General features: G+C 49.0%; 3 protein-coding genes across 4 annotated transcripts; 2 read left to right on the plus strand and 1 right to left on the minus strand.

Annotated features, from left to right (window-relative positions):
• The first annotated feature begins 628 nt into the window (after positions 1 to 628).
• inip (ints3 and nabp interacting protein) lies at positions 629 to 3,505 on the plus strand. 2 transcript variants are annotated; one of them, XR_013844612.1, is made up of 5 exons: positions 629 to 751; positions 1,139 to 1,238; positions 1,953 to 2,040; positions 2,996 to 3,173; positions 3,269 to 3,505. XR_013844612.1 is itself a non-coding variant. In XM_080017842.1 (4 exons), the coding sequence occupies exons 1-4, from the start codon at positions 727 to 729 to the stop codon at positions 3,365 to 3,367; spliced, it is 312 nt and encodes a 103-aa protein (XP_079873968.1). In that variant the 5' UTR covers positions 629 to 726; the 3' UTR covers positions 3,368 to 3,505. The 2 variants fall into 2 exon arrangements, 1 of the variants encoding a protein (XP_079873968.1); XM_080017842.1 differs by lacking the exon at positions 2,996 to 3,173.
• Positions 3,506 to 7,307: 3,802 nt separating this feature from the next.
• Positions 7,308 to 13,215, minus strand: kiaa1958 (KIAA1958 ortholog; the record flags this gene model as incomplete). Its single annotated transcript, XM_080017726.1, has 6 exons — positions 13,020 to 13,215; positions 12,439 to 12,753; positions 11,498 to 11,933; positions 10,804 to 10,983; positions 9,894 to 10,082; positions 7,308 to 7,615 (listed from the first exon to the last, which is right to left on the minus strand). The coding sequence occupies exons 2-6, from the start codon at positions 12,733 to 12,735 to the stop codon at positions 7,308 to 7,310; spliced, it is 1,410 nt and encodes a 469-aa protein (XP_079873852.1). The 5' UTR covers positions 12,736 to 12,753; positions 13,020 to 13,215.
• A 2,185-nt stretch (positions 13,216 to 15,400) lies between these two features.
• Positions 15,401 to 24,967, plus strand: LOC307243077 (sorting nexin-18-like; the record flags this gene model as incomplete). Its single annotated transcript, XM_080017727.1, has 4 exons — positions 15,401 to 16,221; positions 17,100 to 17,396; positions 17,676 to 18,058; positions 24,738 to 24,967. 4 exons carry the CDS (start codon positions 15,401 to 15,403, stop codon positions 24,965 to 24,967), a joined length of 1,731 nt encoding a protein of 576 aa, XP_079873853.1.
• Positions 24,968 to 26,095: the final 1,128 nt, after the last annotated feature.

A 26,095-nucleotide genomic window follows, 5' to 3' on the forward strand; every position in this document is an offset into this window, starting at 1 on the left:
GCTGCTCGGTGCTAGTGTCAGCTGACTCCCGCTGCGCAGGTCCGGAAGTGAAATATGGCCCAAACCGGGAAGTAAACACGAATGGCGTGTCACGTGACCACCGACTTTAACGTTTACGTGCGTTTATTTAATTCAATGGGAATAAAAATAATTAGTATTTTAATTATTTAAGTTGTTTTTATATGATAGAGCCTTGTGCCCTTTGTAAATTTGAGAGTTTAATCATATAAATAAAATAAAATGACTTTTGTTCGGTTAATGTTTTTATTATTAGATATTTTATTGTTTGGATTTATTTTACAGCTTCTCAGCTTATAAACGTTTTGTATTAATTGTTTTTTTCGAGCCTTCGAAATTTCAAAAACGAAAATAAAATAAAACAAATTAAACGACTAATACGTCTGCACGCATGACCCGGAAGTAGAATCAACAGCGTTTCGTTATATTATTGCTGCTTTGAGGACCGACCGGTATATTGAGCCTTTTGATTGTTGGGGGGGATTTAAACTTCAAAGACAAAAATATAATAAGATTAAAAAAAAGACAAATTGTTAGCTCGTCAACGCGAACGTCCAGCTCGTGAAATAACCCGGAAGAAAACACAAAACTGTATGTCACGTGACAGCAGGCGGGCGTTAAACCGAAGGGGGAAGGAGTCATGGCGTCGTAGCGTCCGCTGGAAGCGACATCGTTTCATCCCACTCCCCTGCCTCCTGCCCGGCGAACATGGCTACCAACACCCCGGGACAAGGTATTCACCCGCAATTCCGTGGTCTCTCTGCTGTGTGTGTGTGTGTGTGTGTGTGTGTGTGTGTGTGTGTGTGTGTGTGTGTGTGTGTGTGTGTGTGTGTGTGTGTGTGTGTGTGTGTGTGTGTGATGTGTATTGATGATTTGTCATCACATCTCTCATTCGATGCTACTGATTTCTGATGTCGTGGTTTTTTTTCGTATCATAATATATCGCATTTATATTTTGTATGTTTTCCCTTTAGATTCTTATTTACGAAAAAGTCCCTTTTTCCCCGTCATGGAGAAATGGAGGGGGGATCCTCATGAGATAAAGATGGAGGAGAGTAAAGGGGGATGAGATCCTAAAGTGTGTGTGTGTGTGTGCGTGTGTGTGTGTTCTCTCCACCAGCTTTTCAGAACAAGACCCGCGTTGCCATCCTGGCAGAGCTGGACAAGAAGAAGAGACAGTTGATGCAGAACCAACAGTCTATGAACAGCCCTGGAGCCAGGTAGCAACAGCAGGACTGCCAACGCTTTCTTGGCTTCATACCCTGATGGGTACATAGGATGATAGGTTGCTTGATTTCTGGGTCGATCGGTTGATGGATTTAAGGGTCATTAGGTCGACGGGTTGACAGAACAAGCTGAAGTGAGTCGGGTGTTTGTGAACCTCGATCTCATAAGGGGAATAAATAAATAAATGAATGAATCATTGAATCAATTAATCAATGAATGAATTAATAAATAAATGATTGAATGAATGAATGCAAATGAAAAATAATAATATTGTTTGTTCCGTTGGGTCTTTATCTATTTTAAGAGTTGACGTGAGATTCCCTTCATTCCTCCACGCGCTCTGAGGAGGAGGGAGATGTTTCATATGAACGTCAGCGTCGTCACCACAAACAAAACACAAAGAACTGTCTTCATTCACCTTTCAACTGAGTTATCTCTCTACCTTCCTCCCTCCCTCCTTCCTCCTCCACCTTCCTCCCTTCATCCTTCCTCCCTCCCTCTCTCCTTCCTCGCTCCCTCCTCCACCTCTTCTTCCCTCCTTCTTCCTCCACCTTCCTCCCTCACTCCTTCATCCTTCCTTCCTCACTCCCTCCTCCACCTCTTCTTCCCTCCCTCCTTCCTCTCTCCCTCAATCCTTTCCTCCCTCCTCCTCCCTCGTTCTTCCTCTCTCCCTCCCTCCCTCCCTCCTTCCTCTCCGTCCTGCCCAGCATCTCTCTCTCCAGACCGAACCTCAAGGAGTTCCGGGACAACGCAGAGCAGCAGCACATCGCTGCCCAGCAGAAAGCCGCTCTGCAGGTAACCAGCACAACCACCTGCGCAAAACATCCCATAGTGGACACTGAATGACACCCATTCAGTGTCCTTGTGTTCTGCACCTGCTCGTCCATATGATGAATCATGGTGAATTGTGGGATTTGTAGAGTAATGCATTCAACACAGACGATGTGATGGAAAGAAACTTTAATGGGAGTAAACAAAAACATCCAGTCACACACACACACATACATACATACATACATACATACATACATACATACATATATATATATTATTTACTGAATACACTAATATGCTATATGGATCATAAAGCATATAATAACTAGTATGTCTAGTTGTATAGCTAGTATGTCTAGTTGTATAGCTAGTATGTCTAGTTTAATAAGTAGTGACTAGCTCAATAACTAGTGACTAGAATAGTTACTAGTATGTCTAGTTGTATAACTAGTATGACTAATTTAAGATCTAGTATGACTAATTTAATACCTAATATATCTAGTTTAATAACTAGTATGTCTAGTTTAGGAGCTTCCACATTTCCTGTTATTAATGTGAAAGTGGACACTTCCTCATTCATCTCTTCCTTTGTAGCTTCTATGGAGCGCCAGCAGGTGGCGCCACTAGCTAGTGTAAGCATTAGCATGTAGCGGGATAAAAGGGGACGTGAAACCGGGAGAATTGGTTCCTGTGGAAACGCTCATTATTAACAGACGGCGTCAGATAACCAGGTCCAGACATTGTCCGGAGTTTCCCTTTCACACACGCAGCTCACCACCGTGTCCGACGCGTTCACACCACCTGGAAATACTGTTTGGTTTGGACGAGGGGCGGAGCCGGGGTCGAGCGTGCAGGAGGCAGGACGTGACGCAATGGCGCTGCGGAGTTTTAGCCACACCCAAGATGGTGGGCGAGGCTACAGACTTGTCTTTTTTTGGCGTTGATACTCAATGTATTCCCATATATCCGTACAAAGGTAAATAAGTGGCGCGTGACGGAGACGTCGTTGACGCGTGACGCGCCCGCCCACTCGCTGTGAATGCTCCGGACAATCACCTGCTCCGTTCACACGTACCCCTCAGTCGGACATTGCGGACCCTGTACGGGGGTGCTGGCTGGGTACAGTCCGGGGTGACGCCGTGCCGCTCCTCCGGGTAAGGTCCGGCTTGCAGTGCGTGTGGCGCAGCAGCTCTGGATTCCACCGCGACGCCGGGTGACGAGTACTGGTGTTTGTTTGTCCTCCCCGCAGCACGCCCACGCCCACTCGTCGGGGTTCTTCATCACTCAGGACTCGTCGTTTGGGAACCTCATCCTCCCCGTGCTGCCGCGCCTGGAGCCCGAGTCCTGACCTTTGACCTTTAGGGCGGCGAGACGAAGACTAGAGACAATACAGACAACACCCCCCCCCCCTTCTCTCTCTCTCTCTGTCAGTCAGTCTTATCTATCTGTGTCCTTTTATCATTTTTAATATTCCTTGTAATCTGCAATTGTGGTGGGGTGGGGTGGGGTGGGGGGGAAACGTAACCCTTTTTGAAACGCGTAGCAATGTCCGTAAACTGACGCTTGGCTCGGAAGTATGAATTTATATTTGTGTATTGGTGTACACTGAGATGTTTTAATTGACAGGGTGAGGTCCGCAGCCATGTTTTTCGGCGATCCTGTTTTCCGTTTTGGTGGTTTTGGAAGAAACGGCGCCGGGTGTGGTAGTCTGTCGACGGGAGGGAAAGATTTCCTCTCCCCCGTTCTGTTCATCGCAGGGATGATGCTGTTTTAATAAATTGGTCGTTCATGTGCTGTTTCCCGATGCCAAAGGTCATGTTTTCTAGAAAATGAAAGTTCAAAAAGCCAGGCGGACAGAGCACTGCGTTACGTTTTTAATTTGCTCGGGGGAATGTTGTGGTTATTAAATTGAAAATAGGATGAGGTTTGTTTTCTTCAGAAACTTTTTTTTTTGGGGGGGGGATGTTCCATGTCAGCTGTTACACTTAATGTTCAAAAAAAAATTTAAAGGAATATTTCAAATTAAAAAATAAAAATAAATGAATGTTACGACCACCTGGAAATGTAAAAAAAAAAATACACTACCAACATCAAACCCAGGATATAAGGTCAAGAAAAGTTTCTTCAGTGAAACCCTATTTCAGACCCAAGAACGTGAAGGATTTTCATTCATAAAACTGTGCATGATGACATATTACATGTCGTCATGCACATGCAATATGGTATATTACAATACCATAACAATGTGTTGTGGCAGAGCTCCGGATCATTTGTGGTAGAAATTGCGGCCGAATGACCAGAGGCGGGGGCTGAACCCTATGGATCCCTGTGGAGGGAACAAATGGGTAAATACTTGTCATTTTGAATCGACATGTACACTCCAGACGTCACTTGATGGTAAACGCGCTGCAATGTCCCTTGTTGCCAGTTGTGCTTATTGCCCGGATTTTGATAGCTATAAAAGTTGTACCTTGTCCTTGCGCCAAACACCCTGAGCAGCTTTCTGTCTTGTGTTCCTCTCATAACGTACAAATAAAGTTCACATCTTTGAAACCATGCGCCCTGGACTCACAAAGTGAAGAGTTTGCCGCTTGACTTGGGGATTTTCAACGGGATACTTCTGTTTTCAGTCCATACCAATGCCCCCCCCCCAGTGTGTCCAGTACAGAGATAGCGGTGGGCGACACAACGCATGGCTGCTGAGGGGATCAGCTAGCCTAGCTCCCGTGAAATTAGGGAAATGCACTTTCCGGCATCTGAAAAAGGTGAGTTATTTCAGCAAATACATCGGGTGTTTTTTCGGGCGAGCACAAATTAAAGCCCAGATCTTCTTGTAGTTGCTACTTCATTCAAAACTAGTCATTTCCCATCATGTAATAATTGACAGCAAGGTAATGAAATCAAATGAGACCAGGCCCACATCATAAAACGGACTGACACAATGAGCCGCGTGAGCCTGCTTTGGTGAGATGAAGCAGCCATGTTGAACGCTCATGTGACCATGTAGCTTGTAAAGGTAATCTTCACACATAAAGAGTGGGAATACTCTTTATATCCACTGTGAACAGTTTCTACTGTTTACAAACCAGATGAGTGTGTGCCGTGTTTAACGCTCCGGTGTTATTGAGTTACCATAGCAACCGAGGGTTAACGTGCAACTGCCGTTGTGGTTGACTGCACATTGATCTGCTTGGGCCAGGACGGGAAAAGCCCACTCCACATGCAGAATAATGATTCATGTCCCAAGAAGCATACATTGTGTTTGAGAGAAGTCATGGAACAGTTTGACGTGCGATCCAGCCAAATTTGGTCAGAATGATGGAAGTTACAGTGGTTACGCGTGGTGTTTGTGATGTCACAAAGTTCAGCATTTGGAGGAGCTGCCATCTGTTTATGGCGAAGGTGGCTCACAGTGCACATAAGCAGGGCAGCACGCTATCAATAGCATCTCCTCACAACGTCACCAGGAGCTGCTTGCAGTACTGGCGGCTCACTAAATATGATCAAGAACACCGGAGTCACCGGATCACTGAATACGATGAAGAACCCCAGAGTCACCGGATCACTTAATACGATGAAGAACACCAGTCACCGGATCACTTAATAAGATGAAGAACACCAGTCACCGGATCACTTAATACGATGAACACCAGAGTCACCGGATCACTTCATAGGATGAAGTAGAGCAGCTCCCTTAGCGAGGTGGAGAATGACAGTAAGTATGCGGCGATAATGGTGAAAAGAAAAAAAGAAGCCGGCGACATGATGAGGAGGGAGGAGACAGGTCAATTCAAAAACAACAAGTGGGTAGAAAAGTACTGCTGGAAAACCCTGTCCCTGAGGGGCCCAGGAGCCAGCGAGCACCCACCCGACACCTACATCGACCTGTTCAACAAGCACCAAAGGACGGGGGTTCTGTGGCGTGGTTCCACCCGGACGAGGTGGTGTGGAGCTGCGCCAGAGAAGCTCCGTCCCACTGTCGAGACGAGCCTCGTAAGGCGCGCGAGCAAATTTTGGGGGGGGGGAAGCTTCCGAATCAAACAAAGCATAAGTCGGGAAATTGGACTGACTCTCCGAAAAGAACCAAACTTCATCAGCAGCCGCTCTGCAGGTCACCAGCACACCAGCAAGGCTTTAAAGTGGTAATCCTAAACTCCCAGATTTGAGTTTTTATTTAGATGGCGCTTCATGAGAACCAGCCGCTCTGTTGTGTGGGTTATAAGTGCACTGCTCTGCAGTATGTGCTGTTTCCGTTGGTTGGCGGCTGGGCCCGCCACAGTGAATTTGATCAAGGCAATGTGGCTTTTGGTTTATCAAAGTTTCTCTACCTGTCTGTCTGTGCCTTTTTTTTTTTAGTTTGTGACCCGACACAAAGCCACTGTCTACGTCAGTATCCTTCCTGCAGGTCCTCCCTCTTGTGCTGATTGTGACCAGCAGGTGGCGCTGCTGAGCTCCACTTGCTGTCTGTAATCGGGATTTAATGACATTTGGAAGGAAAGGTTATTATTATGACCGAGGTTGATGTGTTTTATTAAAGAAAAGTCAGTTTCCAGCTAAAAAAAGACTGGTTCTAGTGCATAGTACCGCTTTAACGCAGTGGCAAAAATAAATCCACATAAAAAGCAGTGCACTGAGTTTTAGCCATAGTATTTGATTATTGAAAACACGATCTTTACGTTTATCAAACCGTATTTAATGTCTTTTTCACCATAAACAAGCTGCTGTCCTTCTCTGATTCCATCAAACTCAGCGTGGTGCTCAGACAAACAAGTCTGTGAAACATGGAAACGTATACTGTACATATATATACATAAAATAACAACTTCATTACGGACCCCCTGCAATTCCTCGGGGGATCCGTGGGAGGGTCGCAGACCACAGTTTGGGAAGTCTGTGTAACATGAAGTCTTTGATATTTAAACGTCTGTAATTCCATTGTTAAAAATCTTGTAGTTGAGATATTTCACTTTGAAAACAGGTGTAACGGACGGTCCCTAACCTGCCACGAACCAGCGGTACCATTCCACGTCCCTGCTATACAGGTATATACAGGTACCCAGGTTTATACAGGTATAAACAGGTGTATATAGGTGTAGACAGGTATAGATGGGTATAGACGGGTGTATACGGGTGTAGACAGGTATAAAAAGGTATAAACAGGTGTATATACAGGTGTATATACAGGTGTATATACAGGTGTATGAAGGTCTATATAGCTGCCCAGGTGTGTTTCTTGGACAGAGTGCAGTCTTCTGACTCGCTGCTGATCAGCGTTTTAAAGATGTTCCTCACTTGGACACGATGGGCAGCAGGTCGCCCTGGGCCTTCATGGCTTTGATCTTGGCCTTGGTGCTGTCGTCCATGGCCTGCCGGCAGCGCAGGGCGTAGTGCGCCAGCGTCTCCTCCCTCTCGTCCCACGGCGCCAGAGAGTGGAAGACCTCGGGCGCCGCCAGGCTCAGCTCGGCGATGGCCGCCGTGCGTGAGATGGTGTTGCGGTCCACGCCCACCCGGTCGAAGGCCACTTTCATGGAGACGCTGCGGCGGAACTCCTGCAGGGCGGCCATGTAGCGCGCAATGACCCCCACCACGTTCTTCACTGGGGGAGGGGAAGATGCTTTTAAAGTTTGGATTGCAACTGATTGAGTTTACAGACCTGGCATGGATTTATCACGACTTACAAGTTGACACATCCAAAGGCACTTCAAGGACTTGAGGTATTTATAATAGGGATTCTCCACCTTTCACATCAAGGAGCCTCAGTTTGATCCTCAACAGACCACGGCTCTAAAGCGGAAGCAAAGGCTCCTAGACTGTCTCCTAGCTTCGAGTGCCTCCTAGCTCCTAGACTGTCTCCTAGCTTCAAGTGTCTCCTAGCTCCTAGACTATCCTAGCTCTGAGACTGTCTCCTAGCTCCTAGGCTGTCTCCTACCTACTAGGCTGTCCCCTAGCTCCTAGACCAGGGGTCGGGAACCTTTTTGGCTGGGAGAGCCATAAAAACCAAATATTTCTAAATGTATTTCCTTGTGAGCCATATAATATTTAATAAAATTGAATGCAACTTAATGCATTTTTTAAGTAAGGCATACATTTTTAACCTTTAACACATCTCTGAGTACTTCAAAAAGCGCAATATATAATACATTTCTCTTTATTCTTCTTAATATTGTTGTTATACTGCAGCTAACCAATAATAAATGAAATACTTTTTAGCATGGATGTGACTTGCGGTGCTGCCTGGTTTTGCTGGTGGCCTTGTCTGCTTCATACGTAGTGAGGTTGAGCTTCATGCTGCGTTGAGGCTCCATCAGTTCAACGTGAGTGTAGGTTGCTCTTCATGTTTCTCAGACGCCACAAAGACTGCTCAAATGCGTATGTAGAGCCAAACATGCTCCACACGGCAACACTGCAACGCTGCGTTGTGTGCTATGTGACGGGAAGCTCCTTCCAAGTGTTAAGAATCAGCTGCTCCGCAAGTTGAAGTTTTCTTAATGTTTCCGTCTTACAGTGGAAGGCCATTCCTCCTGCGCCGAAGAGGATCGTTATTATCCACAATTATAATTATAATCCTCAGTGATATATATAATTGTGGCCTGCGTGACGCATATTGAAATGAACAATAAAATTCTCACCACGGCCACAAAGACTCCGCCTCCCTCCCTGAAGCCTCACCTGTGGCAGGGACTCCCACAAGTGGAGCTTGAGCAGAGACCCAGGAGGGGCAGGGCGCCAAGTAAAAGGCCCCCGGAGTCTTTCTGAGGTTCGCAGCCGGTGCCTGACTACGCCCCTTTGTCCGTCACATTTATATTTTGAATTTTATTTTCAAAATTGTAATTTCTCTTACCTGTTTTACTTTAAAATGACACATTGTGATGAAAAATTTGAGCTCAAAATTGTCTGCGAGCCGTCTACCATCATCGACAGAGCCATAATGCTCCCGAGCCATAGGTTCCCGACCCCTGTCCTAGAATGTCTCCTACACGGTCTCGTAAGATGGCTCCTAGCTCCTTGACTGTCTCCTACACTTATCTCCAACCCCCTAGAGTTTCTTACACCGTATTCTAGCCCTTAGACTGTCTCCTAGATCCTGGACTGTCCTATAACTCCTCAAGTGTATTCTTGACTGTCTCCTACCTCCTAGACTGTCTCCTAGCTCCAAGACTGTCCTAGATCCTGGACTGTCCTATAACTTCTAGACTGTATCCTACACTGTCTCCTAGCTCCTAGACTTTCTCCTAGCTATTAGATTGTATTCTACACTATCTCCTAAGATGTCTCCTAAGATGTGTCCTACCTTGTAAACTGTCTCCTGGACCAGAGGTTCCCAACCACCGGGTCGCGGGGCATTTGCGAGAAGGTTACATGAGAAGGAGGTGCCCTGTTCAGCCTGTACCTTTTTTTTGCAAAGCCCCATAATTATTTATGATCTACCATCAACAATATATGTGCGCCTTGGCCACACAATCAAAAGTTCAGAAGCCATCTCTGCTCCGCTGCGCAGTCGGGCGATCACAAATCGAAAACAAGTGAGCGAAAACAAATAAAAACAGTGTTTTTATTGTAGATGTATTTATTTTCTATTTTTTTTTAATGTATATATTTATTTTAAATTTTCCATTGAACGGAACAAAAGGAGCCCCGCGCTTCCCCTGTTGTCCTGTTTGAAACCCCTGTTCTGGACTGTCTCCTAACTCCTAAACTATCTCCTACACTTGTCGCCTAGCTCCTGGACGGTCTCCTTCAGTGTCTCCTAGCTCTTAGTTTCATATCACAATATCAATATTATATCAACATAGGTATTATATGGCATGATATACGACTAAGTTGGGACTTTATATCATTACTGTAATGCTCCACAAAAACATTTGTCCTCTCACTTCTGACTCTGGTGTTCTCTCCATCTCGGCTCCACTTGCTCTTCATCGTCCTGTGTCGCTCCAGCGGGGGGAGCTCCGCCTCCTCAAACGAGTCGAACAGACCCGGCGAATCGAACGCGCCGTCATCAGCAAAGGGGATCTGGCTATTTCCTGGTTCCATCTGATTGGAGGAACGGGGCCGTCTGTTCTCTGGAACGTGTCGTAACGAGAATAAAACAATGAGGCGACTGAGGCTACGTTCAGACTACGGGGAAATACCGTTTCCTCCTCAAATATGCCTGGGATCTGGGGCCTTGTTTTTCCTCCGATGACGAATAAATAATGAACAATAATCTTTAAAGTTAAGATGCCTTTGGGGAAAGCACCTTGACTTTGAGTAGCTGCGTAAGAAGGTTTTTAACAACCATCTTAGTCCTAAGATGCTTTTGGGAAACGAGACCCAGGTCAGTGGTTGCGTGTTCAATTACCCCTTGATCCGTCTCCATTGGTTGCCATGTTGCCGTGACAAACCCAGCCACCTCCCCCCCAACCCGCGGACAAAAAAAAACAAAACCCGCTTCAACACTTAAAAAGTAACGGGAAAATCGGGAAAATCAGAGACCTGGCAACTCCGCAATCTCCATTGGTTGCCGTGGCAACAACGCTAAGCTTCAGCCTAGAGGAAGCATGGCGACTCCACTTTCGCTTGTTTGATTTGCAAAACCACAGTGTGTCCATTATTTGACGTTCATCTTGTCGCTGTTTTCATTGCCGCCAATATTCAACGTCAATTAACGAGATGGTGTAAATACAAGCTGAAAATGCTGTAATAAACTGTGTTTGATTGACACAAATAGAAACCCAGATTGTCAACATGTACTAGGTGGGAATCCAAGTGACGTATACTTCTCTTGACGTAGTGATGTTCTACCTGGCCGCAGTTGATCCTGCAGGAAGTCGCAGATGAGCTTGGTCTTCTTGGCGAGCTGGTGCTGCAGCAGTTCCTTGTCCTGTTTCAAACCGGAGATGGTTTCCATCATCTGCTCGTTCCGCCGCCGCTCGGCACGGAGCAGCGCGAACAGGCGTGCCCCGTCACCGTGGCAACCTGCAACTGCGTGCACACGCGAACGGATACACATGCAGAAAATAAAGGCAGAAATGGTTAAAAATCACAGCAGGCAGTGATTGGGCCCACACGCTCAACATAGCGGCTGAAATGTTTTCGTACAAGCTAAAGAATATTAGCCGAGCGAAGGGCCAGATTGGCCCATTTTCCACTGCAGGAACCAGGAACTTCTTTCCCAGAATCCTAGTAATTTTAGGAACTTACTCAGTTCTGAACTTGGTTTATTTCTGATCCCCAAAAACTCTCCCAAGGGCGAGACAGGAACCATTGGGGCAGAGCTTGTAATGAAGAACATCATTGATCTCAATAGTGATTTAACACTCACTGCGTACTCGTAGAACTCCCTCCTTTTCCTGTGGACATTACATTGGTTCCCGTTTGCCCAAACAGTACCACCTCGCTTGGGCTGAGGAACTGTCCTAAAAAGTTCCTAAGTACTGGAAGCTAAGTTCCTGGTTCCTGAAATGGTTCCTGTGTTGGAAAGGGGGACTTTGCTGACCTGCTGTCTGGTCTGCTGGGTCTGTGGTGGAGCCTCCTCCGCCTAGCACCTCCATCTCTGAGTTCCCCGACTCCCCGAGAGCCTCCTCCTGGTCCGCATTGGGTTTGGGGCAGTGGGTGGCGGCCTTGTCAGGGGGCGGACTTGGGGCCTGCCGAGGATCATCGGGGTCCGAAGCCACGTTAGCCACGGTGTAGTAACAGTCCGCTGAGGTTCCTTCCTGTTTGATCTTCTTGCCCGGACCCCCGGACAACCTGGAGGCCTCCCCCGGCGCTCCCCCGCCTCTCTTCCTGGACGGACGGGGCTCGTAGCCTCCGTCTCCATCCTCGTCCGTGGCCGAGGAATCGCTGACCGTGGCCTCGAAGAGACGGCGGCCAAACTCCTCCGCCTCCGAGGGGGCGTCGCTGCAGGACAGGTCACATGACCCCGTGATGGCCACCTGGAGAGGAGGAGAAGGGTGAGGAATGGGAGGCAAGGAAGGAGGCGAGGAGGAGAGAGGAGAGAAGGGGGATGGACCAGCTTCTGCAGCGACAATCTGAAAGGCCTGAAAAGTACTAATTATCCTGGTTCACCACATTCCAATAATAAAACGAATCCTTTCACTACTTTTACGTTTACAGACGACACACAGGGCTGCAGCTTGTGTGAGGCGTATTAAAATACACACTTTGATTTGGAAGTGATAGAGAAATAAAATTATTCAAAAAAGAAAGGACTTCTGGTCGCTGTTTAAACTTGTAAGTAAGATAAATGTATTGAATCAAGATGTTTCAGTCAAGACCACCACCAGGCTACAGAGCTACATCACATATTTTCCTGATGATGTTCTCGTTAATGTTTAGACAGTTCCCAGTCCTTCTTCCCCTCACCTGTGTCTGAAAATTCAATTCAATGAAATCATCAACAGCATCTCCCATCCCAGGACGTCTCCATGGAACCTGTACCTTACTGGCCAAGCGACCTCCCCTGGACCTCTCCTGGCCCTGGGTGCTGGTGTTGGACTCGTCCTGGTGGCCCAGGGGCCAGTGGTAGGCGTGCCCAGCACCGCAGCCCCACACCGCCGCGGCGACGCCGTTGCCACGGAGACCACTCTCTGTCGCCAGGGTGGCGTGGGCGTTGTGAGGGTCGGAGCCCCGGCCGAGCTGCTGCAGGACGGGGATCAGGTGGCAGATGGTTCCATGGCTGTGAGCCCAGCGGACCAGGTTACACAGACTGTCTGAGGTGGCGTGGACCAGGTCCATCGGGGGACCGCACGGGTTCTGAGATGGAGGGATGGAGGGAGTGAACCATATAAATACTGTAGACTATCAAACGGACAAAGCAGCATAATGTGTCACATTGTCTCAGATTTTATTGTATTATAGCATATCGTTTCAGATTGTATCATATCGCATCATATCGTTGGAGATTGTATCATATTTTATCATATTGTTGCATATTGTATCCTATTGCATCATGTTTTATCATATTGTAACACATAGTATCATAATGTAACATAGTGTAACGTGTTTTTTATCATATTTACCTTTTTACTGACTACCGGAGATACCCCAGCATGACGTCATCTCCCCGCTCCGTCCTCTTTCACCAGAAGCTTGTTTTATCCGCATTATATTCAGTGAACATGATGCATATAATAAATACGATGGATATGAAGAATATGATAAATATGATAAATATGATGAATATGATGCATATGATCAATATGATACATATGATGCATATTAGGGTTACAGAGCAGCGGCTTCCCTCGTTATTGTGGTTGTGACGTAGTGTGATCCACAGTGTTGTTACCGCCCCCAGCTGGACGGGAGCGTGACGGGACGAGTGCGTGTGGAGAGCGGCCTCTGGCGGTGGACATGTGTCAACGATTATTTATTGTATTTGTAATGTTATTATTATTATTATTATTATTATTATTATTATTATTATTATTGCATATGAGGGATCCCATTCCTCACCTTCATTAATAATAATAATAATAATAATAATAATAATAATAATAATATTACCACTTCTACTACTACTACTACTACCATTATTTTTTAAATTTTTATCAGTAGTATTCATTTTAATAAATGTATTTATTACATTTATTTATTTAGAATTTCAATTGTTAAGGTACTGTGCCCTGTGGACAGACAGACAGACAGACAGACAGACAGACAGACAGACAGACAGATAGATAGATAGATAGATAGATAGACAGACAGACAGACAGACAGACAGACAGACAGACAGACAGACAGACAGACAGACAGATAGATAGATAGATAGACAGACAGACAGACAGACAGACAGACAGACAGACAGACAGACAGACAGACAGACAGATAGATAGATAGATAGATAGATAGATAGATAGATAGATAGATAGATAGATAGATAGATAGATAGATAGATAGACAGACAGACAGACAGACAGATAGATATATAGAGCAATAAAGTAATACTTTATTAATAAAATAATAATTAAGTAATAAGAATAAAAAAATGTAAAACACTGGCAATGTTCAATAACCCCCCCAACAAAAAATAAAAATAAAAACAAATTTTAAAAATGAACCTGTGTTTTAAATTGACCTCTGTATCACAACATGGAACAGACGTAGGGCAGACATGTATGACCGTATGTTTATTTATTTGACAAATAATCTCTTGAACTTGAACACGGGGTCTCATGGGGTCTCAGGGGACGGACGTGGGACGGACGTGGGGTCTCAGGGGACGGACGTGGGGTCTCAGGGGACGGACGTGGGGTCTCAGGGGACGGACGTGGGGTCTCAGGGGACGGACGTGGGGTCTCATGGAGTCTCATGGGTTTGCACTGACAGGAGTTTGGGGCTTTTCCCCTGAAGCTCCTCCTCCTCTCTGCGTGTCGGGACTGGAGCTGCTGAGCATCTGGAAGCAGAAAGGAATTCCTCGCAGTCCCTCCCAGTCTGCTGCTGGTCCCGTGGAGCAGGACCCGCAGGACCCGCAGGACCACGGCCTCTCTCCCCGGTCCGGACCCGAATCGCATCGATCAAAACAAGTTTCTCCGTGGTTTTTTTTTCTGCTTTTCCTTCCTGGGTTCGGATTAACTCCTGCGTGGAAATGGGCGACGTGTGACCCGCGGCGGAGGAGCAGTGAGACAAGAGGGTCGGTGTGGATTACAGACCGGTCCCGACTAAGGTGGACTCTGTAGAACCAAGACTCTGTAGAACCAAGACTTTCTGTAGAACCAAGACTCTGTAGAACCAAGACTTTCTGTAGAACCAAGACTCTGTAGAACCAAGACTTTCTGTAGAACCAAGACTCTGTAGAACCAAGACTTTCTGTAGAACCAAGACTCTGTAGAACCAAGACTTTCTGTAGAACCAAGACTCTGTAGAACCAAGACTTTCTGTAGAACCAAGACTCTGTAGAACCAAGACTCTGTAGAACCAAGACTTTCTGTAGAACCAAGACTCTGTAGAACCAAGACTTTCTGTAGAACCAAGATTTTCTGTAGAACCAAGACTTTCTGTAGAACCAAGACTCTCTGTAGAACCAAGACTTTCTGTAGAACCAAGATTTTCTGTAGAACCAAGACTTTCTGTAGAACCAAGACTCTGTAGAACCAAGACTTTCTGTGTAACCAAGACTTTCTGTAGAACTTTGTTCAAAACCAAGCCTTTCTGAAAATCCACAACTCTGCAGACCCAGGGCTTTGTGCATGACTCATGACTTTGTGCGTAGCTGCAGACCCAAGACTCTATGTAGCCTGAAGACCCACGACGACTTTCTGCAGGTCCTCAACTTTCTGTAGACCTTCTGGACTTTCTGCGGACCGTAGACCCAAGACTTTCTGGAAAGCCATCGCTTGCTGACTGCAGAGTTCACGACTCTCCTGGACTTTTTTTTTACCCCCATCAAAAACAAAAGACGATGGCATTGAAGGCCAGGGTCCTGTACGACTTCCACTCGGAGAACCCCGGGGAGATCTCCATCTGGGAGGCCGAGCTGGTCACCCTGTTCGGCGAGGAGGAGTTGGAGGGCTGGCTGGAGGGGGAGAACAGCCGCGGGGAGACGGGGCTCTTCCCGGCCTCCTATGTGGAGATCCTCCGGGGGAACCACCACGGTCCCCCCGACGCCAACAACGGCTGCTCCCCGGGGCCGGACTCCCGGACTCGCTCCAGCGCCGTGGACATCGCCAAGGCTCACCCGACCTCCTCTGACCCGTCCCGACCCCCGACCTGCTCTGACCCGACCCGGTCCCCGCAGCGGGGCAGCCTCCACACAAGCCAGGGCAGCGACGACGACGACTGGGACGACGACTGGGATGAGCACCCCACGTCGGGGTCCGCCACAGCCGGTGTTGGGGGCAGTAGCTGCGGCGGGGTCGGGAGCGCGCCCTCCTCCGCCTACACGGTGACCACGTCGCTTCCCGGCCGTCGCGGAAGCGCGCAGCAGCAGCATCCGCACGCCAAGAGCGGGTCCGCCACCGTGGGTCGGAACCTGAACCGGTTCTCCACGTTCGTCAAGTCCGGGGGGGAGGCGTTCCTCCTCGGGGAGGCGTCGGCCTTCGTGCGGGACGGGGACCGCATCTGCGTGGTGGCGGGCCCCCACGGGCCCGAGTGGCAGGAGAACCCGTACCCGTTCACGTGCACGATCGATGACCCGACCAAGCAGACCAAGTTTAAAGGGATGAAGAGCTACATGTCGTACGGACTGACCCCGACCCACACCAACACACAGGTCAACCGCAGGTACCCACACGCCATGTGTATCGGAGTAGCGTCAACATCGTGATACGAGATGAGATATCGCTGAGATTTTGCGTATCGTAACGTCGCAATATAGTTGAACGGTGTCATTAAGGCTTTGTCATAGGAAAGATATGCATCCTTAAATACAACATTTAATTACATCACCAAATTACCTTCATGTTTATTTTATCATGTTTATTATTTTATATTACCTTCTTCAAAGCTGCGTTGCCAGATTGCCATTTCCGTCTCAGATCACGATATCCACCATTATTGTCTGGGATTTTGCTTTTTGCAACATCATAATATGTTGTGATATAGTTACATGTTGTCTTTAAGTCAGGGGTACAGTTAAGAAAATACAATATCACAATTAGAGCCGCAACAATTAGTCGATTAGTGGCCAACAATGAAATGAATCGCCAACTATTCTGATCATCGATTAGTCATTTTGAGCACTTTTTAAGACGACCATTCCAAGTTCTCTGATTCCAGCCTCCTAAATGTGAATATTTTTCTGGTTTCTTTAGTCCTGTATGACAAAACAAGACATTTGAGGACGTTGTCTTGATTTTGGGATCACTTTTCAGCATTTTCTGACATTTTATGGACAAAACAACTAATTGACCCAAAAAATAGTCGACAGATGAATCGATAATGAAAATAATCGTTAGTTGCAGCTCCAATCACAATAGCATGACCCGCTAAACTCGATGTACATACACATGCACAGTGTGGTTTCACGCACACGGTCAATTATTGCAGGAGGTATATGAGCTCAAATTAGTTTTCGATGTACTTAAATGATTAGTACTGTCTACTTACAGTGGTATAACAGTGTCATTCCAATACATTTCTGTACCCTTCCCCCCGGTCAGGTACAAGCACTTCGACTGGCTGTACGCCCGGCTGGTGGAGCGCTTCCCTGTCATCTCGGTGCCCCACCTGCCGGAGAAGCAGGCGACGGGCCGCTTCGAGGAGGACTTCATCTCCAAGCGGCGGAAGGGTTTGATCTGGTGGATGAACCACATGAGCAGCCACCCGGTGCTGGCGCGCTGCGACGTCTTCCAGCACTTCCTCACCTGCGGCTGCACGGACGAGAAGGCCTGGAAGCAAGGCAAGAGGAAGGCCGAGAGGGACGAGCTGACGGGGGCCAACTTCTTCCTCACCATCAGGTCAGTGACGGACAGAGGGAGGGAACGTCCTGGAAGGGTTGTCCCGGATATCAAATGTGAAATGAACACCCAAGTCACAATATTTGCTGTTTTATTTGGCTTCATACATTGAGATGTATAAAGAACGAACCTGTGAATATGTGCTGTTGTCATCATTTTACAGCCTTCCTCAGGAGACTGGAGGAGATGACAACAAGCTATAATTGACCTTCTTCTTCTTCTTCTTCTTCTTGTCCTCCTCCTCCTCCTCCTCTTCTTCCTCCTCCTCCTCTGTCCCAGCCCCCCTGCCGTGCCCCTGGACCTCCAGGAGGTGGAGAGCAAGATCGAGGGCTTCAAGGCCTTCACCAAGAAGATGGACGAGAACATAGTGGTGGTGAACGCCGCCATCAACGAGTTTGCCCGCAAGCAGATGACGGGCTTCAAGAAGGAGTACCAGAAGGTGGGCCAGTCCTTCCGGCTGCTGGGCCAGGCCTTTGAGATGGACCAGCAGGCCTACTCGGTGGGCCTGAACCGGGCCATCGCCTACACCGGCGAGGCCTACGAGGCCGTCGGGGACTATTTTGCCGAGCAGCCGCGCCACGACCTGGACCCCATTTCGGACCTTCTGGACCTGTACCGAGGACACCTGGCTAACTACCCCGACATCATCCACGTCCAGAAAGGTACGACGGCACCAGAAATAAAGACATAGAAGGATGCATGGATGGATGGATAGACAGACACAGACAGACAGACAGACAGACAGACAGACAGACAGACAGACAGACAGACAGACGGGTAAGTAGATAGAAAGACGGACAGACAGACAGACAGACAGCCAGGCCGGCAGGCAGGCAGACAGACAGACAGAGACAGCGAGACGGACGGGTAAGTAGATAGACAGACAGACAGACAGCGAGACAGATGGGTAAGTAGATAGACAAACAGACAGGCAGATAGACAAACAGACAGTTAAGTAGATAGACAGGCAGGCAGTCAGACAGACAATAATGATACGGCATTAAGAATGAAAATAGAAAACAAATTGGTCGTTTGCAACAAGGCTCAAACTTAACCAACATCTAAAAAAATGAAGGTCATAAAAACAAACGAGACACTTTGATAATAAACAACAAAGAATAAAATAACAAACAACAAAAAGTAAACCTAAAAATGAAGCAGGATTTACAAAAAAACCTAAACTAAGAGAATACATTTAGCATCAAGTCTAAAAGAAAAACCTTTTAAAGCTGGACTTGGCTTTGCCCTCCGGAGGGGGCGGGGCTTGAGGACGACCAGTGAGGCGTGCCGAGCGGGGGGGGGGGCGTGGCCTGCCAGCCTCACCGCACACAAACGCATCAAATGTGTTTCAAAAGCTCGTGAGAGACGCCGGTGCAGGCGCCGATTGGAAACACAGGGACGCGCCCGACGACACGGCGCACGCGTGTCCGCCGGCTCATGGCCGGTCAGTCGAGCGTGTTGACGCCCGTTTCCTCCCGCCTGTGGGACATGCATGGGGGCGGGGTTTGGACAGGACTGTCGGCGCCCGTGAGCAAGGCGTTGGCTCTGGCACCGCTGTTCGTCCCCAGATGCTGTGGGGTTGGGTAGTTATACCGGCCCGGTTGCGCCGCTCTTCCCTGCCAGGTCTTTACAGTCAGTCCCTGACCCGAAACCGGGTCTTGACAAACACCACCACGTGCAGCATCAACATAATCTACGTCAGGGATGATATCTGCAAAAAATATATCGGTATATATATATATATATATATATACACATTACACATTTAGTCATTTAGCAGACGCTTTTATCCAAAGCGACTTACAAGGGAGAATAACATTCAGCTACATTGCGACAGAGATTAGTGTATCAACAACATTGGTGTAACAATAAATACTGCAAGGTGGTGCTAAGTAATTGTAGGTTAGGAGAGGAGGTACTCACTGAAGAGCTGGGTCTTCAGGTGCTTCTTAAAGACAGAGAGGGAGGTCCCCGCTCTGGTCATTTTTGGCAGCTCGTTCCACCAACGTGGAACTACAAATGAGAATAGCCTGGATTGCCGTGGTTGTATGGCCGGCAGAGCCAGGCGACGCTCATTTGACGAGCGCAGCATCCGGGGGGCAACATGTGCTCTTACAAGAGCATTTAAGTAGATGGGAGCATTCCCAGCAATCACTCTGTAGGCCAGCATCAGAGACTTGAACTTGATGCCAGCGGCTACAGGTAACCAAGCGGCTACAGGTAACCAGTGGAGCTGGATGAGCAGCGGAGTGACATGTGCCCTCTTTGGCTGGTTGAACACCAGTCGCGCCGCCGCATTCTGTATCAGATATACAGATCAGATATACATACATATTTATATGTAGAGGTGTGCTCTGGGCCAGGGAATGAGCGAGGGAAGGCAGGCGGAGGTGAGACAGCGCCGTTTGCCGTGTATTTATCAAGGTTTTTAAACAAACCGTTTGCTCGTGGGCCAGAGGCAGAATCAAAGGCTCGCTGGCCAACAGGGGGGGTGAGCCCCAGGCGTGAGCACGGTTCCGTCGTGGGTTCCCCGGTCTGCTGTGCTGAGACTCGGCGGCGCTGGGCGTGGCTCCGCGTCGCTACTGCGGGGGAGAACAAAACTGGAGGTACTGCCTGGTCCGGTCCTGCTGGGCGGTCCTGCTGGGCGGTCCTGCTGGGCGGCCCCGCTGCGGCCCCTGCAGCGGCGGCTTGACCATGCCCCCTCGGCCCGCCGCAGTATATATATCTATATATATATATATATATTCTTCACCACCACCGGGGTCGGTAGGAGAGCTCAAACGGTCGGATGAGCTCCATCAGCGCACACTTCTGTTGCCGTGTTGTTGCCGTTCCACTGTCTATTCCTGATTAAACTGCCACACCGGCTGCGCCGGCACCATCGTCTTCAGGGGCCGCCATTGTCGTAGTTCCGAAAAACAATCGCGGGTCGGTCGATCGGACCTGCCTCCTTGAGCGACGCCACGGTCTGACGGGTCCGTCGCGGGGGCCGGAGGAGCTGGGAGGAACCGCCAGGGACCGACCCCGGATTGGCCTCGCGGTGTAGGGGGCCAGGCGTGGCCCTCGCGAGGCTAGCTTTACACCGAATCCGACCGCAGGTCCGAGTTGCCGGAGCCCCCGCCCCCTGGTGGCCGTCTACGTTCCTCGATCTGCAGGTGTGTGTATTTGACATCCCCTACGTGGCAGCTGGCTGTTCTCCAGGAGGGGGCTGACATGGACCTGAAGGAGAGTTTAAAACTTCCCTTCAGGTCCACTTTGCCCAACGTTGGCGTCAGTAACGTCGCGTTTCATCTCAGCAACCAGGAGCTTATTGCAGTGGGGGGGCGTGGCCTATCACAAAGGGGTGGGGCTTATCGCATGGGGGGCGGGGCTTTTCACAGAGTGCCGGAGCGTTGCTCATGTGGTTTCAGACTCTGAGGTAGAAATGAATGAGACTCGGCGAGTTGTTGTCGTTTGTCAGATTCAGTGTAAAGCCAACTTTGGCCCGGGTGAAATGAAGAGGACAGATTTCCCCGATCTTCTGCTTCTTCTTCTTCTTCTTTTTCTTCTGCTTCTTCTTCTTCTTCTTTTTCTTCTTCTTCTTCTTCTTCTTCTTCTTTCAATCCAAAGAGAGGATTCCCTGGAGGTCTGGATACACAAACTTAGATGATCACCCCCTTTTTCTGTCATTCCCATCTTTCTTCTCCTTCTCTCCCTCACTCTCTCTGCCCCCACCCCTTCTGTCTCTCTCTCTCTCCCTCCGTCTCTCTCTCTCTGGTTCTCCACCTCAATGCCAGGGTGGTTCTCTCCCTCCCTCCCTCTCTCTCTCTCTCTCTCTGGTTCTCCACCTCCAAGCCCCGTGGTTCCTTCCCTTCCTCTCTCTCTCTCTCTGGTTCTCCACCTCCATGCCGCGTGGTTCCCTCCCTCCCTCTCTCTCTCTGGTTCTCCACCTCCATGCCGGAATGGTTCCCTCCCTCCCTCCCTCCCTCTCTCTCTCTCTCTGGTTCTCCACCTCCATGCCCCGTGGTTCCCTCCCTTCCTCTCTCTCTCTCTCTCTGGTTCTCCACCTCCATGCCGGAATGGTTCCCTCCCTCCCTCCCTCCCTCTCTCTCTCTCTCTGGTTCTCCACCTCCATGCCCCGTGGTTCCCTCCCTTCCTCTCTCTCTCTCTCTCTGGTTCTCCACCTCCATGCCGGAATGGTTCCCTCCCTCCCTCCCTCCCTCTCTCTCTCTCTCTGGTTCTCCACCTCCATGCCCCGTGGTTCCCTCCCTTCCTCTCTCTCTCTCTCTCTGGTTCTCCACCTCCATGCCGGAATGGTTCCCTCCCTCCCTCCCTCCCTCTCTCTCTCTCTCTCTGGTTCTCCACCTCCATGCCGCATGGTTCCCTCCCTCCCTCTCTCTCTCTGGTTCTCCACCTCCATGCCGGGATGGTTCCCTCCCTCCCTCCCTCCCTCTCTCTCTCTCTCTGGTTCTCCACCTCCATGCCGCGGTGGCTCCCTCCCTTCCTCTCTCTCTCTCTCTATCTCTCTCTGGTTCTCCACCTCCATGCCGCGTGTTCCCTCCCTTCTTCTCTCTCTCTCTCTCTCTGGTTCTCTCTGGAGGAGCTTCACTCTGACCCTAAATGTTGTTGTTTGGTTGGCGGATGAGGAACCACCGCCCAAATGTCAAAAATGAGGAGATATTTTGAAGTATTTTATTGGTTTGTGCCATTCTATGGGATCAAGGACAAAATTGAACCTCAAGGTTCTTCAGGAGGTTCCCGGGGGTCCTTCAGGAGGCTCCCAGGGGGTCCTTCGGGAGGTTCCAGGGGGTCCTTCAGGAGGTTCCAGGGGGTCCTTCAGGAGGTTCCCGGGGGTCCTTCAGGAGGTTCCCAGGGGGTCCTTCAGGAGGTTCCCAGCGGGTCCTTCTGGAGGTTCCAGGATGTCCTTCAGGAGGCTCCCAGGGGGTCTTTCCGGAGGTTCCAGGGGGTCCTTCAGGACGTTCCAGGGGGTCCTTCAGGACATTCCAGGGGGTCCTTCAGGAGGTTCTAGAGGGTCCCCCACAGCAAAATGACTAATAGTTTAGAGACACTGAATCAGATGTAACTAGAACATATTGATCTCAGATTGGCATAAGGCCCGTGGCCTTATGAGGGTGAAATTGAGACCCTCCGTCATGGAAAAGGTTGAGAATCCATGACCGAGCGACGGGCCTGTGGCCCCTCACGGTGCGACGCCGTGTCCCGGGGGGAAAGAGAAGTTGTTTCTGTCAAGTAGCTCGTAAACTACAAGTAGAAGCAGTAGCAGAAGTATTTCAGAAGTTCTCCCCTTGAACACCTACGGTATGGACCCTCCGAGGGGTCCGGCTGAGTCAGGCTTTCCATGACAGACCCCCCCCCCATCCCCCACTCAGGCTTCCGTCAAAACAACATCCGATTTGTTTGCATTCCTGCTGCTGGCAAAGAAAAGGGGGGTGGGATGTAGTTTGGGATCTTTCTGTTCTTTTTTTTTTTTCAAACAAACCAAGCAAACGGAGCAGTCAGCTGAGGAGGAAGGGAAACGCAGACTGCAGCACTTCTGCTTTCCAACGACATCACAGCTCCTCCAGCTGCCGGGCGCAGCAGGGGCGGCAGGCCTTCCAAAGAACACACAAAAAAAAAAAAAAAGAAAGATGCATTCACAGCTTTGAACGTCTCGAAAACATCCAGGCAGCGGATCGGAGCCTTGAGGTTCAGGTTGACGACAGCGGCAACGTCAGGACGATCAGCAGCGCTTTCCTGGCCCCGCCCTCCAGGTCCAGAGGACACATCTGATTTGAATGAGGGCAGATTCCAGGGGCTCCGGGCCCACGTCGCCCTGGGACTCCTGGAATGCAAAACCAACGGCCTTCGGGATTAGTTTCCCCCTCCCTCCCTCCCTCTTCCTGGCAGTGGAGAGAAGGAGAGAGGGGCGGGGCGCGGGGGAGTCTTAACTCGAACAAGGTTCCCACCAGACGACGCCACGATGGTTTGAGGCCTCGCAGCGTCGGTCATCTCGTGTGTGTGTGTGCGTGTGTTGCAGTTGTTGTTTTTTTCTTTCGCAAAATTAATAAATAATGTATCATTCTAATACATAATTTACAGTAGATAATAATTTATTCTCATTATTATATAGCACATATTATAATATTAAGTATTTCACTTATTGATTCTATCATGAAAAAGAGCTTTTCACACATTTTCATAATAAAAATAAATCAGTGTAACTAAGTGATTAATGCATAAAAATGTGTCCCAAACTTGCCAAATTGATCTCGTTTCCTGTTTATTTTTATTGTTTATTGTATTTTTTTTGCTTTAAATGATCTTGCCGATCGTTCCTATCTTCTAGTACATTTTCCGTCTATCGATCGGATCGTTAGTGTCGCGGCTGATTGTGTTGATGAGATGTGATTTAAAAGAGATGTGAACGGAGAGAAGGGGGCGGGGCTTGTCCTCTCTCTACTTCCTGTCTGTCTCTCTCTCCGTTCGCCGTCTTTTCCTCTTGTTTCATCTGGGTTGAGTCTGAGTTCCTCTTCAGTTGCCAGGGTTCAGCTCTATTTATAACCTCAATGACTGACTTCTGCCTGTCTGTCTGTCTGTCTGCCTGTCTGTCTGTCTGCCTGTCTCTCCCTCCCTCCTTCAAATGAGTTTTATTGGCTTGTCAAGAGGTCAGACATGTTTATCACGGTTGTGTGAAAGTAACGTATGACGACGTAAATACCAAGAAACAATAAATAAAAAGCCAATAAAATCAATGAAAACACTCAAACCTGCAGTCCATCTACTTTTATAACTAGTATGTCTAGTTTAATATCTAGTATGACTCATTTAATAACTAGTATGTCTAGTTTTATAACGAATATGTCTAGTTTAATTACTAGTATGTCTTGTGTAACTAGTATGACTAGTTTAATAACTAGTGTGACTCATTTAAATAACTAATATGTCTCGTTTTATAACTAGTGTGTCTAGTTGTATAACTATTATGAATAGTTTAATAACTAGTATGTCTAGTTGTATGACTAGTTAATAACTACTATGACTCATTTAATAACTAGTATGTCTAGTTTTATTACTAGTATGTCTAGTTCTATAACCAGTATGAATAGTTTAATTACTAGTATAGGACATGTAATAAGTAGTATGACTCATTTTATAACTAGTATGTCTACTTTTATAAGTAGTATGTCTAGTTCTATAACAGGTATGTCTAGTTTTCTAGTGATTCGAGGGACGTGTAACCAGGAGAAGTGGTTGCCGTGGCAACGCTCATTATTGACATTAGCGTGGTTGTGTGTGACCAGTGACCAGGACCCAGGTTTCCACAGTGTGACATGATAACCACGCTCATGTCTCCACCTCCAGGGGCCCTGACCAAGGTGAGGGACCTCCAGAAGCCGGAGGGCGAGCTGCAGGAGCGCTGCAACATCATCTCCTGCGCAACGCTGGCGGAGATCCAGCACTTCCACCGGACCCGGGTCCGGGACTTCCGCTGCCAGATGCAGCACCACCTCCGCCAGCAGATCGGCTTCTTCCACAAGATCACCGCCAAGCTGCAGGAGGCGCTGCAGCGGTACGACGACGACGACCAGTAGAGAGAGGGAGAGGGGTGGAGAGGGGCGGAGGAGGCCAAACAAAGCTCTTCTGGGACTAATTGGAAAGAAAAGCCCCTGAGGAAACCGGGGCGGCGTGGCCTTGAGGAAAGACAATGCCTTGAGGAACCTTGAGGAACCTTGAGGAACCCTTGTCTGGAACAAACCATGGAAAGCAACAATGGCCTCTTCCTGAACCGTTGGGGGAGGAGCTCTGAGAGCGGGGACGCGGCAGAGGGGACGGATTCATCGACCAATAGGAAAGAAGCTACGGAGGAGGAAGCGATGGATCCTTGGACTCATCTCCGGGGGCTTCTTGGAGAACGGGCATCAAAAAAACGTTGCATTGGACTTGGAAGGACACGGACCACGGACTATGCATGACAAACCCTGGGCTGATTGGAATGTTGTGGGAAAGGAACTAGGATGTAGAAGTTGCTACGGGTGATGGAATTACATTTTTCATCGTAACATCTGGAAAACATGTCCCGGCCTGGAGGGTTTGTCCGACTTTTTCCGACCCGGTCCTGCGATGTGTCACGACTGGGTCTAACGGATCGGCCGTGGCGAAGACGGCCGGCGAAATAGGATTGGCGTGGACGGTGGGATGACATCCTCATCCACCTCTTCCACCCGGAGCTGATGGAGCGCGGCCAGGTGGCGGCGCTGCGAGTCCACACGCTGACACCGCCTCATGCGCGACTCTTCTCCGGTTGCCACCAACCGTCACTTTTCGGAGGATTTAAAGGCTGAAACGCCGCTTCTCCTATTTGTTTGTTTTGATTTTTGTTTGTTTCTTGTGTGGATGAGACTTGGCGCGGAAACAGCGCATCCCCCCCACGTCCACACCGCGTCCCCCCCGCGTCCCCACCGCGTCCCCCCCGCGTCCCCACCGCGTCCCCCCCGCGTCCCCACCGCGTCCCCCCCGCGTCCCCACCGCGTCCCCCCCGCGTCCCACCGCGTCCTCCCACGTCCCCCGTGTCCCCCCCGTGTCCCCACCGCGTCCCACCGCGTCCTCCCACGTCCCCCGTGTCCCTTGTGTCCCCACCGCGTCCCCCCCGCGTCCCACCGCGTCCTCCCACGTCCCCCGTGTCCCCCCCGTGTCCCACCGCGTCCCCCCGCGTCCCACGG

The sequence above is a fragment of the Zeus faber genome (assembly GCF_960531495.2).
Source record: "Zeus faber genome assembly, chromosome: 17".
Taxonomy (NCBI): domain Eukaryota; kingdom Metazoa; phylum Chordata; class Actinopteri; order Zeiformes; family Zeidae; genus Zeus; species Zeus faber.